Source organism: Pinus tabuliformis, chromosome X (assembly GCF_031772625.1).
Source record: "Pinus tabuliformis cultivar Carrire ecotype Pingquan chromosome X, CPIR1, whole genome shotgun sequence".
Lineage (NCBI taxonomy): Eukaryota > Viridiplantae > Streptophyta > Pinopsida > Pinales > Pinaceae > Pinus > Pinus tabuliformis.
Window position 1 is genome coordinate 16005530 of NC_142308.1, and position 14082 is coordinate 16019611.

General features: G+C 37.7%; 1 protein-coding gene across 1 annotated transcript; it reads right to left on the reverse strand.

Moving 5' to 3' along the window:
- Positions 1 to 6592: 6592 nt before the first annotated feature.
- On the reverse strand, positions 6593 to 13217 carry LOC149138079 (glutamate receptor 2.8-like). The gene is made up of 3 exons (XM_089450236.1): positions 12775 to 13217; positions 12196 to 12328; positions 6593 to 6677 (listed from the first exon to the last, which is right to left on the reverse strand). Exons 1-3 carry the CDS (start codon positions 13052 to 13054, stop codon positions 6593 to 6595), a joined length of 498 nt encoding a protein of 165 aa, XP_089306362.1. The 5' UTR covers positions 13055 to 13217.
- Positions 13218 to 14082: the final 865 nt, after the last annotated feature.

The following is a 14082-nucleotide window of genomic DNA, read 5'->3' on the forward strand; positions in this document are numbered from 1 at the left end:
ACAGGGAGAAACATTTACTCACATCATTTCATTTCCAAAACTATCGATGTATTTACACCACCTTAAATTGTGCTTCCAACTATTTCACGTAATGCCAACTCATCAGAGTGTGTGGAATCGTATTTCACATAAAAAAATTATCCCTTTAATCATGATGTAATAAACCTTTAAAAACATTGTTCTTCCTTCAACAATGCTTTACCAATATTAGACTTATGTATATAGGCAGAAACTGTGATCACCACTTCATCATTTGGTTTTTGGAATAATAACATATGTACAATAGATAGTAGTCATCAAACAATTATTCTTAATATTAAACACAACAGTGGACAATTTTATGGTTGAACTTCACCACTTGAGCAACAATGTTTTTAAGTGGAGGAATCCCTCCCTCTGAGTATTAGGTCAATAGATCATCAATTGGTCATTTAGACATAATTTTATTGGTTGTCTAAAAGGTAGGGGTGTTCTTATTTTGCAATTATATTGAAAAATATGAAAATGACAATTAATAGTGTCAACAATTGGCGACTCCAAGGGGAATGCAGGTGACTGTATGAACCAAGAAATTTTGGTTTCTCAAAAAGGGAGAAACTATATATTAAACACACAACCAACCCCCTCACATAGGAAATAATGAAAAGGGCACTCACCTTACTTCTAGGAGCTAATGAAGCAAGTATATGTGGGGAAGCCTTTTTCCAAGAGCAACTCAAGGGTGAGAAAATTCAATTCAACGAAGGACAACATAAGTCACCGCGAAAAACATATGCTTTGCCAAACTTAGAAAATGAAACTTACTTATAACTGCAATCCTCATTGTCTATTCAATTTGTAGCATGAAAACTTTTGTTAGCTTGTTGTGCATGTCTTGCATTTTATCCAGCTAATTCAAGAAGGATCACATACTCGAGCCAAAACTAAAAACAACAAATAAAGGTTTCCTCATACTCAATTCCCTTAACTTGAGAGAATCCTTTGGCCACAAATTTGGCCTTATATTTCTTCATGCTTATGTCTGCTCCATGCTTAACCTTGAAGATCCATCTTGAACCCATAACTAATTTATTTGTCAATATTGGGACCACTTCCCAAACATTGTTCTTCATGATGGATTCATATTCTTCCACCATTGCATCAACCTGAACTGGTTTCTCAATTGCTTCCTCAAGAGAAGATGACTCAGTCTCTATAAGGTCAATCATTAGAGCCATGTATCTAGTGTACCTCTCAGGTGACCTCCTTTTCCTGCACAAATTTGAAGGAGCTCCCACATTCTCCCTCACATCTTGCAAAATTCTTTCATCTTCTTTCGTTATTTTTCTACCTTCTTTGGATGGTTCTACTTGAGTGGATGTCTCCATTATGCATCCTCTCAGCTCCTTCATTTGTGGCTACTCCACAACTTCTTGAGGCTCCTTCTTTCGAGCTAAAAGCTCCTCTTTTGGTGGGATTTGAAACTCCCTCTCAAGAGAGCATCTCATTGCTTTCTCCTCATCAAAATTTACATCCCTTCACACAAATTTCATTATGATGGAAGGTAAGTACACTTGGTAATTGTTTATAGTTTTGATGTAACCCACAAAAACCCCCAACTCTGTTGTCGGTTCAAGTTTCTTCCTCGAATCTTTGGAGCCATGGTAGTAAACAAAGGTTCCAAAAATTCTGAAATGAGACACATTTGGCTTTCTCCTTGAGAAAGCCTCCTCTAGTGTAATCATACCAAGAATATGATGAGGAATTTGATTATACAAGTAAATTGCTTTGTTAGATGCCTTTGCCCATAAATGTAGTGACATGCCTTGGTCATGTAGCATAGCTCTTATAACTCCCACAATGCTCCATATATTTCTCTTAACTACCCCATTCTGTTGTGGGTAGTGAGGAGCTGTCAATTCTCTTCAAATTCCTTCTTTGGTACAAAATTCCTTAAAGTCACTTGAAACATACTCCCCTCCATTGTCACTCTTGAAAGCCTTCTCCTTCTTTCTAGTCTCTTTCTTAAATAGTGCCTTAAATTCTACAAATTTTGAGAATGTCTCATCTTTCTTCCACATGAAGAAGATCCAACACTTTCTTGAGAAATCATCAATAAAAATAACATAGTATTTATGTCTGGTAGTGGAGGCTATCGAGAAGGGTCCACAAACATCAGAGTGGACTCTATCCAAGACTGCATTTGTTTTGTTGTCTTGATCATGGAATGTGGGATTTACATAATTCCCCAAGGTACAACCCTTGCAGACATCCTGATGCTCAAGTGATCCTTTAGGGAGGCCAGTGGTTATTTTCTGCATAATTTTAAGGGCGCCATAGTGAAGATGACCAAGTCTTTGTGCGAGATTTCATGAACATCACGACTCTAAACTTTCTCTGCCTTACTGCTTAATACAACAAAATCTTCAACATCAAGTTTGTACATGTTCCTAACACAAACCCCAATCTGCTTCACTTGCCTAGTAGCTATGTTTCTTAGAAAGGATTTCCCTTTACTGAATATCACATCATAGCCATGGTCTTCCAAAACTGCTACAAATATGAGGTTCTTCTCCAATCCTGGTATAAACATGACATCTTTGAGGAGAGAAGGGTATCCTTACTCCCTCTTAAAGGTTACTGTACCAATCCCGGTAGTGTTGTACCTTCCATCGTCCCCAAGATCAATATGCATCTAGAGATATTTCTCCTCCAAGTCACTAAAAACCCCTCTACACCCTATCATGTGGAATGAGGCACTTGAGTCAAAGTACCACACATTCCCCATCATATTGTTGACCACACATGTGATTAGGGTGAAGTATAACTCGAACTGTGAAGCCACTATTTCACCTGCTCCTCCTCCTAAGTTCTTCTCGCTATACTTTTGGTGTGGACACTTTTTAGTACAATGCTTGAATTCATGAAAATTGAAGCATTTTATTTTGGAAAAGTATTTCTTCTTGCTCCCTTGGTTGGAATCTGGTTTGGTTTGAGATTTCTTCCCTTTTCCCTTCTCGCCCTTCCCAACCAATGCAAAATTCTCTTCATCCTCTCCCTTGGATGAACCTCCATCTCTAGTATTTTGTCTGATTTCTTCTTGTAACAAATCAGACCATAAGAATTCCCAATTTGGTAAATTTTCCCTTCCATTCATAGAGTCTTGGTAGCTCACGGGGGCTTCACTCATTAAGCCTCTGACATAACACGTGCTTTCGTCGCATACTAAACAATACCCTTAATTTGACTGAATATTGGAAAATACCTCCAAAAATCACTTTATTTAACCCCTTACCAATACAAACCTAATACACTTTCCCAATTTAAAAAGTCCCTACTTTCACTAGATACTATAGGTATCCATTTTTTCATTAATATTTTTTATACCCATTTATATTTATATCCCTTTATTTTCATTAACAATGGTAAGTAGATTCCTCACCTAGAAAGAATAACCTAAATACTAGGTAGCTGAAAACTTGAAAGTTTCAATAAAAAAGAGGCAGATATAAGTTGGTTGATTTACAAATACATACTATTGAAAATTTGAATGGAAAATACGTAGATTTGAACTCTTAATTACATCTATCTTCTATTGAATACTGGAAAAGCTACACTACAACAGTTCAAAACAAAACCTTGAGAACCAACACAATGGCACACCTTTCATCTTGCTTATAGAATAGGAAGAGGAGAGAAAGTACAATGAATATAGACACATCAAAAATCCTATATGGTTGGACTTTGTCACATCATAGCCCTAACCTGATCACCTAGTGCACCATAGCTGCATGGTAAGGGTTCCAAGTAAGTGCGTCTCCAACAAAAGATGAACTAGAGCATGCAAGCATGCATCCCTTCCTTGAGATATGAGTCCTCTACCTAAGATGGGAATTTCTCATGCATAAGTATTGTAATTGATTAAGCATCTACACCATCTTAAGAAGAATAGAGCATGCATTCTAAAAAGAAAAAAATAAAAGCTCTAATAATAGAAAAACTCCATACAAAACTAAATTTGCTAAATTTGAAACAACATCTAAACTTGAATTAACTGAAGGTGTGACATGCGCGCCCTTAGCATGCATGCATCTTCTTCCAAAAAATAGTATATTTCACTATCTCCTATGGCATGCATGTGCCCTCTACCAAGAAATAGTTGGTATCCCTGTCTCCTTCACTTGCATTCAATCCGCTCATTACTAATGTAAGGAAAGGGTGAAGGTGCCATATCTGTTCTATTCTCTACTGCCCCATCATTAGGAGGATCACTAGCTGAGCAACAAGGACAAAATCTTAACACACACATTAGACATAGACCGTAGAGGTATTAGTAATGTGATGCATGTATGCTCTAGAGCAAGGTTTCTTAGGAGCGAGAGTAGAAGCGGGATGTAGGAGTAGAAGCAGGAAGTGGGAGTGGAAGCAAGAGTTAGGAGTGACATTTTCAAAAGCTCCCAAGTTGGGAGCGATTTTGGGAGTGGATTTTATATAATATATATTTTTATATATTTTGATGCATATATGACAACAAAATAATGTATAATGATGAATTTGTGATAAAAAAATTATTAAAACATATAACATCATTAATCTAGTAGTTATAATCTTCATCAAACACAGGTCCACAAATTACAAGTTCTCTAAGGGTGCACATAACCAAAATAACATGAGTGAAATCTATCTCTGAACTGAAAATACATCAGTAGTCTTAACACTACTAGCAGCAAATAAAATGAATGTCATGGAAACATACGAAGCGTAAGCCCCCTATTCTATATGTCTCGCCAACTATTGCGAATCCACTTTGTTCATACAGGAAAATGCAAATATAATGGATTTCGTCAAATATGGCAGCCACTGATCCATTTGACAGCGCGTTTGCATATTCTTGTGGTGATGAATATCCCTTTAGCTTCTTGCGCTCTATCCCCAGGTGCTCTACCAGGTATTCACCTACAAAAGATCCCGCGTTGTAACCCACTGGCAGTCCGCTGGATTTCAGAGACTCTACGTCTTCAATAGTCAGTTGCATTTGTTTTGCTGTTAAGATTGCTGTGAGATTTGCTGTGTAGCTAGATTGCAGTATCAGAACTACGAAAAGCCAGATTATTATGACTCCTCGAGCCAAACTGTTGACAACTTTTTCCCCTGTATCAGACAAATCATTTGCAATTTTTTGAATCACTAATAAAATGATTAACACAGTTTATCAAAGCATTAATGATATAATAAAAAAATGAAAGTAAATAACACACTTACTCCGAGAGAAAAAGAGAGTGGAAAATAGAACCTGCAAACATTAATTAACACAAAAGATATCAACACAGTTTTTCTATATTTAATTTAAAAGATTCTAAATGAAAATAAATTAAGCCTATGAAAGATATTGGAAAATGAATATTACCATAGGAAGGTTGTAATTTGTGCTTTGTGCTTTGTACCCCACATGGCTCATGCAAAAGGAAGGAAAAATGTCCAAGCATTGCTCGGATTGGCTGCCTTTATTGGCACTACCATCACCAGCCCTGATTCAAAATAGGGCTGAGTGAAATCCACATATATGCTGCGGTTTGCAAGGATGGTAAAATCCCCCACAGCTGCATCGAACTCCTGATCAGGGCATTAAAAAAACACTCCAAATTAGATTGGTTGAAAAAAAGGGGCACTTATATAGCTGGAACTGGATAATGGAGAAAGAGAGGAAGAAAATTTTTAACAGCTGACCTTTGATAAGGAGACTTGCTGGATTAGGTCATCATAGTAACCCGGCAATTGTGACCCCTTCTGATTGTAAGGAATGAATTCGTGCGGAACATCATATGAAAGGTTTTTGAGAATAGCTCTAAACATTTCAATTACAAAACCCAGATTATCCTCGGGGACTACTAGCACGCCGGATGCATTTGTCTCTGTGACGACAAACCCGTGGAATCCGTCTTTAATTGGAACCGCGATTCTCAACGGCTTGTTTTTGGTAAAATCCCCCACAGCTGCATCGAACTCCTGATCAGGACATTAAAGAAAAAACTCCAAATTAGATAATCCATGCATTTTCACTATTGTTCATCATCCCCATCTTCCGAGCTTCTGAGAAGAAAAGAGTGCCCAGTTCGAAAGTCATGTGAACAACGAAAACTCTAGTGATCTGCATGTCCTTCAGCTCGGAAAGCTTCGCTCTTGTAGCACTTCCATTTGCGTTCGCTGGAATGACCGATCTGTAAGCGATTTCGCATCCCACGTTACTGAGAGAATCGGTCAAAAAGGGCAGCATGCTGGTGCCGTAATCGTTGTCGGCGTAGACGGCCACGACTTTTCTCCAGCCGTAGTATTCGACTAGCGCTGCAATGGCGTCGGCCTGGACGGCGTCGCTATGAGGCAAACGGATGAAATATGGATAGCGGTGGGCAGACAGTGTTGGAATATTAATTCCAACTGCAGGTTGCGGACGCCGAGAATTGGACAGCGAAGGCAGCATGAAACCGCTCCTCCAAACCACCTACATATCGAACCGCTTTTGGTCTACAAGCAATTTCCGTACTCACGACTCCGATACAATGTAATGCAGCCATGTGGTCCTCTGCATACGTTAGCAGAACTGACTTTTCGGACGCTAACGTTCAGCAGCAAAAGGCCTCCCGAAATCTCTGTCCACCGTCCGATCTGCTTCATCGCTCTCCGCCGTTGATTGTTTCAACCTGCATTCGAGCCAGCATTAAATCCCTTGCGTGGAGTAAACTCAAACATTTGTTTGACCACCAGTTTCGTCTGCAAAAGAATTAAATTGAATTAAACCTGGTCGTAGGAAGTTGGTAAAGTATTTAAGTTCTTTTTATACGGCATATATTATTTTAACATAAAAAATGTGTTATATCTTTTTATGTATGGCATACACATTAAAAAAGGTTATGCCTTTTGTTGGCATTGACCATTCTGAAACAAAGCTATTTAGCACATGCACGGGTGAATAAAAAAGATAGAACGAATATTGAAATGTAGTTTTTACTGCAACGAAGAACTTGTGTTGATTTTTGTAAAGTGACTTGAGGTGTGCACAGCAGTGCATAGGAGAAGAGTGCAGTGGGTAAATAAAAAAAATGAAGACGACCATTTGCGAGAGGCAAGATGTATAACGCACAGCAGTGCGTAGAAAAAGAAGGAGAGTTTTTTAGGAGAGTTTTTTTTGTATGACTTCGTATTTTATTTTTGTGATATGCACAGCAGTGCAATGTGTGAGCTCGCGGCAGCGAAAGGAAACAGGGGGCAGCATAGGTTCACAATTTGTAAAGCGAATATTGCACAACAGTGCATAAGTGAAGAAGCAGGGGAGATCCTTTTATGAAGATAATTTTTGTATGTGTGAACGCACAGCAGTGCCAAACAAAAACCCAGGTTGAAATGTAATTTTTGGATGTTGTCCAAACGAAAGGGAACCAAGAGCGTATGGTGTGAGTATTTTTTTTGGTAAATGTAATGAAGATTTTACTGCATATGTAAAAATTTGTTTTACAGCAGTATGGGTAAAATATTTTACACCATTAAATGTAAAAGGGTTTTACAGCATTAAAAGAAAAGAGATTTTTACACACCAGCAGTGTAAAATCTCAGGAGGAGACAGAGTAAACATTTTTGTTGGTTGAATGTATTTTTGGTAAATGCCTCTGAGTGAAAGAGGATGAATATGTATCAGGCATATATTTTAAATGAATAGAAATCATTTTCTGGGTATGTAATACTCTGTTCTCACACAATCATTTTTGAAGCTTCCCTGTGCACAAAAGATCCTGTGGAGAGAGAAACAGAGCATTGTCTCTGTGTGTTCAATTTTTATTTGTTTTTGGGATTTTACCAGAAAAATCCCCAACAGTGGTATCAGAGCTAGTCCAGGCTCTTTAAAAGTGTCAAGGAAGCTGAAGGAAAGATTCTTGTTGCAGCAGAAAAAGCTTCTCCAGCAGTGTGAAGACTCAGCAAAAGGATTCAGGTATTTCTCAAATTAATTTTCTGTGTTGCTGTTGAAGAAACAGTGAGTCATTTAAAAACACAGTCAGGTAATTTAAAGCATAGTTAAGAATGGCAAGGTCAAGGAAGAAAGCCTCCAATCCTTCTAAGGTTGTGTCTCCCTCTTCTATTAAAATAGAAAACAATCTATTTGAAAGCATTCTATTTGAGGCTCCAAGGTTCGATGGGAACTTTGATATATGGGAAATAAAAATGAGGGCTTTCTTAAAGTCTGAAGGGATTGAAATTTGGGAATCAGTGATTGATGATAGCAAGATGGATAGAGAATCCAAGGAGTACAATGCAAAGGCAGCAAAGGCTATCTTGGATGGACTGCCTGATTCTGTAAAGAAGAATCTAGGAAAATATTCATTAGCAAAGGAGATATGGGACAGACTTCATGACCTTCATGCAAAGGGAGCACTGACCATGACCATCAGTGAAGAAGAAAATTTTGAACCCATCATAGAAGTTGAAAATGAGAAGGTTGACCTCATCAAGCTTCAAGTAAAAGAAAGGGATGAAGAGCTCGCCAAGCTTAAGAAGGAACTTGATGAAAGCAAGATGAAGCATCATGAAGAAGTCATATCCATGACAAATCAGTTGAATAAAGCAAAGAAGCAGGAAGATATTTTGTCAAATCAACTTGAACAAAGGCACAAAAGAGTGAACAAGCTTGTAGAAGAGATTGGACAGTACAAGGCAGAGGTCTCCTCCCTTAAGTCTGAACTACAAGAAGCTAGGAAGCAGGCACAAGAAGCTGAAAAGAAAATGGAGAGCAGTCAAGTAGAAATCTCCAAAATGAAGACAGATATCATCTCTCTTAAAATAGTAGCAGCTGAAGCTACTCATAGCAAAGAAGAAACTGAGGAACAACTTGCAAAGAAGAATAATGAGTGTGAAAGATTAGAAGAAGAGATTGTCCTCCTCAGGAAAAAGGTTGAAGGGATGAACAAAATCATGAAGAGCTCTCAAGCCTTGGATGACATGCTCAGCTATCACAGATCTCCATTTGATAAATCAGGACTTGGGTATGTAGGTGAACCCTCAAACAAGAATGAAAATGCTTTAAGAAAAGGAGATGCGAAGAAGCCAGAAAGAAATTGTGATGCTCCTAGTTCCAGCAAAGGCAAGGAGAAAAATGAAGGCTACAATAGAAGAAATCCTACTCCAAGTAGAAAACCAGCTCCAAGAAGAAATGTAGCTGATGTCAAAGAGGTAAGAGGCAATGGTTATCATCAAAGAATCTCAAGGCAGCAAGGCTTTAGAAGTACATCAAGGAAACCTCCATCTCCAAGGTACCAAAGTTCATTTTATGGTTATTGTTACTCTTGTTCAAACTTTGGTCATATGGCAAAAGATTGTAGAGCATTTCATAGAGATAGATGTTATGGTGTCAGACAACCTCCAAGAAATAATTTTACAAGAAGAAATCATGAAATCTTATTCATGAACAATGTAGAATGTTTCAAGTGTCATAACATTGGGCATATGGCACGTGATTGTAACTTAACATGGGCCCTTACACAAGCTAGACCCATGCAAAAGAAAAAAGTTACACAAGTATGGAGAAGGAAGGAAATATAGTCTGAAAGTCCCTTGAGCTCTCTAGCTGATCTAAGTTTCTTTTAAGAAAACTTTGCTGAAAGAAAACAATGCATATAGTTAAGGGGGAGCCTGTAATTATTGATCATTATTGCTGAACTGTTTTAACAGTCATTCTTTAATGAAGATCTTGTTATAGGGGAGAGATATGGAATTAAATCAGCCATAAAAGCAGAGAAAAAAATCTGTAGGGCATGGAGACTGCGTGGAGGATGTATTGCAGCGCAGCAGAGCGCAAATGAATTTTTTTTGTTGTTAATCCCTCTGAAATGTAATATGTTGCAGTGTTGAAAAATGTAATTTTTTTTATCACATATGCAATGCAATATGCACAGAAGTGCATAAAGAAAAAAACTGGGGCAACGTATATTTTTAATGCACATGGGATGAATGAGAATGTGTGTGGCAGCAGAAAAACGAAAGGAATTGCACAGCAGTGCATTGTGTAAATAAAAAAAATGAAGACGAAGATTGTGTGAAGCAAGGGTGTAAAAAGGAACAGGGGCAGCCCGTGTTAATTTTTTTTTTTGTGGAGAATGAAGCGCAGCAGCGTGAGGATGATTTCTTTTTATATGCAAGTAATGCAAAGTAAAGAGTTAGTGTATGGGCACAGCAGTGTGATGAAATGAAATACGCACAGCAGTGCAAATTACAGAGGCAACGCAGCAGTGAATAAAAACCCAGGGGAGATAGAGTCTATGGTTATGGGCATGGATAGCATCGCATAAGGAAAAGGCAGCAGTGTGATGGCAAGAAGGTGAAGCATGGCAGTGCAAAGAAAATGAAACTAGAGAAGTGAGAATGAAGAAATGTGTTATTACACATCAGTGAAAAGGTGAATGAAGCAAGAGGATTTTTATTTACAGCACAGTCTTTTGGTGAATCCCTCTGTCAAGAGGAAGATGCTTTTCAGCATAGTGTGGTAAATCCCTCTGTCAAGAGGAAGATGCTTTTTAGCATACACTGGTGAATCCCTCTGTCATGAGGAAGGTGCTCTTCAGCACAGTCTCAGGTGAATCCCTCTGTTAAGAGGAAGACTGTTTTTGTAACAGCAGTTGGTGAATCCCTCTATGTGAGGAAGATATTTTTGTAACAACAGTTGGTGAATCCCTCTATGTGAGGAAGTTTTTGGGTATGTTTGAACGCTCAGCAGTTGAAATTAAATGGGAGTGTTGGAATATTAATTCCAACTGCAGGTTGCGGACGCCGAGAATTGGACAGCGAAGGCAGCATGAAACCGCTCCTCCAAACCACCTACATATCGGACCGCTTTTGGTCTACAAGCAGTTTCCGTACTCACGACTCCAATACAATGTAATGCAGCCACGTGGTCCTCTGCATACGTCAGCAGAACTGACTTTTTGGATGCTAACGTTCAGCAGCAAAAGGCCTCCCGAAATCTCCGTCCACTATCCGATCCGCTTCATCGCTCTCCGCCGTTGATTGTTTCAACCTGCATTCGAGCCAGCATTAAATCCCTTGCGTGGAGTAGACTCAAACATTTGTTTGACCACCAGTTCCGTCTGCAAAAGAATTAAATTGAATTAAACCTGGTCGTAGGAAGTTGGTAAAGTATTTAAGTTCTTTTTATATGGCATATATTATTTTAACATAAAAAATGTGTTATATCTTTTTTATGTATGGCATACACATTGAAAAAGGTTAAGCCTTTTGTTGGCGTTGACCATTCTGAAACAAAGCTATTCAGCACATGCACGGGTGAATAAAAAAAATAGAACGAAGATTGAAATGTAGTTTTTACTGCAGCGAAGAACGTGTGTTGATTTTTGTAAAGTGACTTGAGGTGTGCACAGCAGTGCATAGGAGAAGAGTGCAGTGGGTGAATAAAAAAAATGAAGACGACCATTTGCGAGAGGCAAGATGTATAACGCACAGCAGTGCGTAGAAAAAGAAGGAGAGTTTTTTTTTTATGACTTCGTATTTTATTTTTGTGATATGCACAGCAGTGCAATGTGTGAGCTCGCGGCAGCGAAAGGAAACAGGGGGCAGCATAGGTTCACAATTTGTAAAGCGAATATTGCACAGCAGTGCATAAGTGAAGAAGCAGGGGAGATCCTTTTATGAAGATGATTTTTGTATGTGTGAACGCACAACAGTGCCAAACAAAAACCCAGGTTGACATGTAATTTTTGGATGTTGTCCAAAGGAAAGGGAACCAAGAGCGTATGGTGTGAATATTTTTTTTGGTAAATGTAATGAAGATTTTACTGCATATGTAAAAATTTGTTTTACAGCAGTATGAGTAAAATATTTTTACACCAGTAAATGTAAAAGGGTTTTACAGCAGTAAAAGAAAAGAGATTTTTACACACCAGCAGTGTAAAATCTCAGGAGGAGACAGAGTAAACATTTTTGTTGGTTGAATGTATTTTTGGTAAATCCCTCTGAGTGAAAGAGGATGAATATGTATCAGGCATATATTTTAAATGAATAGAAATCATTTTCTGGGTATGTAATACTCTGTTCTCAGACAATTTTTTTTTAAAGCTTCCCTGTGCAAAGGATCCTGTGGAGTGAAGGAAACAGAGCATTGCCTCTGTGTGTTCAGTTTTATTTGTTTTTGGGATTTTATCAGAAAAATCCCCAACAGACAGCAAGGGATCCGTTACAGAGAATGAAATCATTGGCACCTTCGAAGCAGTACACAGATCTATCACGAACCCGGCTTCTTGCGATGTTTGTGGTCCTATTATGGCCACCACTTGTTTTTTCAATAGATCTACAGCTGTAGAAAAGCAGCAGTTTGTTTAATGCTGTTAGAACAATTTTACTCATTCAGATTTCTTGCATCCAACGCTCTTCACTTTCTGTTTCATAGAAAATCTTGCGTAGAAATCCATAGCAAAATAGTGCGTGGGTAGTTTAATCTAATAGATACGAACCGTGAAACCTCTTAATCTAAGGGATTCGAACCCCGCACCTGAGAAGAATTGTATTTCTTAAAATGTGCATATTTTAAAACAAAATTCACCTATTTTGCAATTTTGGATTTGGAACCATTTTTTTTAATGTAAATTCAACCGACCCGGATACAACCCTTTAATTTCTTTTATAGAAAGTCGCAGTGCTTTAGCCTTTTATCTGTTTAATGCAGTTGAATCCTGAATTGAAAATACAAACAATTAAAATTAATTCTAATTTTAAGCTGTGATTATTGGATTTAATAAATACCAGCTGAGGCGGCCATGACTGCATTTTGTCCACTAGATTCTGAAAAGCGAAAGTGGAGCGCTAAGCGACTGGAGTTGGGGAGCGTATTCTCCTGATTTACGTCTTCTGCAGCTAATTCAAAGGCCGTTCTTATTCCGTACCAATCCTTGTCTAGTATGACGCCTATATTAATTGCCCTCCTCCCATCCTCTGCTGCTACAGCATTCCTTGCATCCTCTCCATAGAAATTCACTAAACAAAGTAGAAGAGAGACGAAGAACTTCAGAATGGAAACCCCCATGATCGTTGCCGTGTACAGCCAAAGACAACGGGAGCCAAAGATTTCAATAAATAGATCCCTGCAACTCTATTTTGTCAACAGAAGGCGGAAAGAAACACGCTATTTTGTCTGGATTGACTTGGGGGGAGAATTATGAGGTATGGTGTGGCAATAGTTGAACGGTTGTGATTGTTTATTGAAGAATATAATGGTGATGTGTTGATTTACACTTAACATGATTTTGCTCTGTTCAGAACCGTGACAATGAAGCAATAGAAATTGAACAATTTTAACTTTCTTTATTGCAGTTCAGTTGTCCTGTTCGTCAGCTTCCTGGCAATGCCGTAATCATTCATTGACCCAATAAAAATCGGAGGCTGACATCATTTTTCTGTATTGTTGACGTTGACTTGAGAGTGACATGGATTCTTATTCTGACTCACGTAGAGAAACAGACAATAAAATATGCATTTCGGGGCGTTCTGGGATTGAAAAATACTGTAAGATTCCATGACTTTCTTTCGCGGATTAAATTATAGAGCAAGTTGCAATCGACCTAACTTTGAAAGTAGACCAAATGAACTGTAATATTAAATTTTGTTGTTTTTATATAATTTTCTAAGTATTTATAAAATTTTAAGAAGTTATGATAGTCAACCTGGGATTCCGAGGCCTTGTTGAAGAAAATGCAGGTGTACTAATACAGCGAGTTTTTTATATTTTACTTTTAACCATAGTTACCAAGTTTGAATTCGAATTCGAATTCGATTCGATACGATAAAAATTCGAATGAAAAAATTCAATTCGCAAGATAATAGACATCATAAAAACATTTTTTTTTTCTTAATTTTTTTTCAATTTATTTTGAATTATGAATATTTTTTTATTAATTTTAAATAATATAACAATGTTAGAAATAAAATCACTATTCATCTTTTCTCTCCAAAACATCAATCTTTCCATAAATAAAAACTAATTTAGTTACTTCACACATTTCAGTTTCTATGATTAAAAAAACAGAAATTTTCTAATAATAATTTTAACTTCTA

Coding starts and splice junctions, on each gene's coding strand:
- LOC149138079 (XM_089450236.1), bottom strand. CDS start 13,054: ATGGGGGTTTCCATTCTGAAGTTCTTCGTCTCTCTTCTACTTTGTTTA. Junction 12,329..12,774: donor AGTCATGGCCGCCTCAGCTG/GTATTTATTAAA, acceptor GCTTTTCTACAG/CTGTAGATCTATTGAAAAAA. Junction 6,678..12,195: donor TCTGTAACGGATCCCTTGCT/GTCTGTTGGGGA, acceptor GCTCGAATGCAG/GTTGAAACAATCAACGGCGG.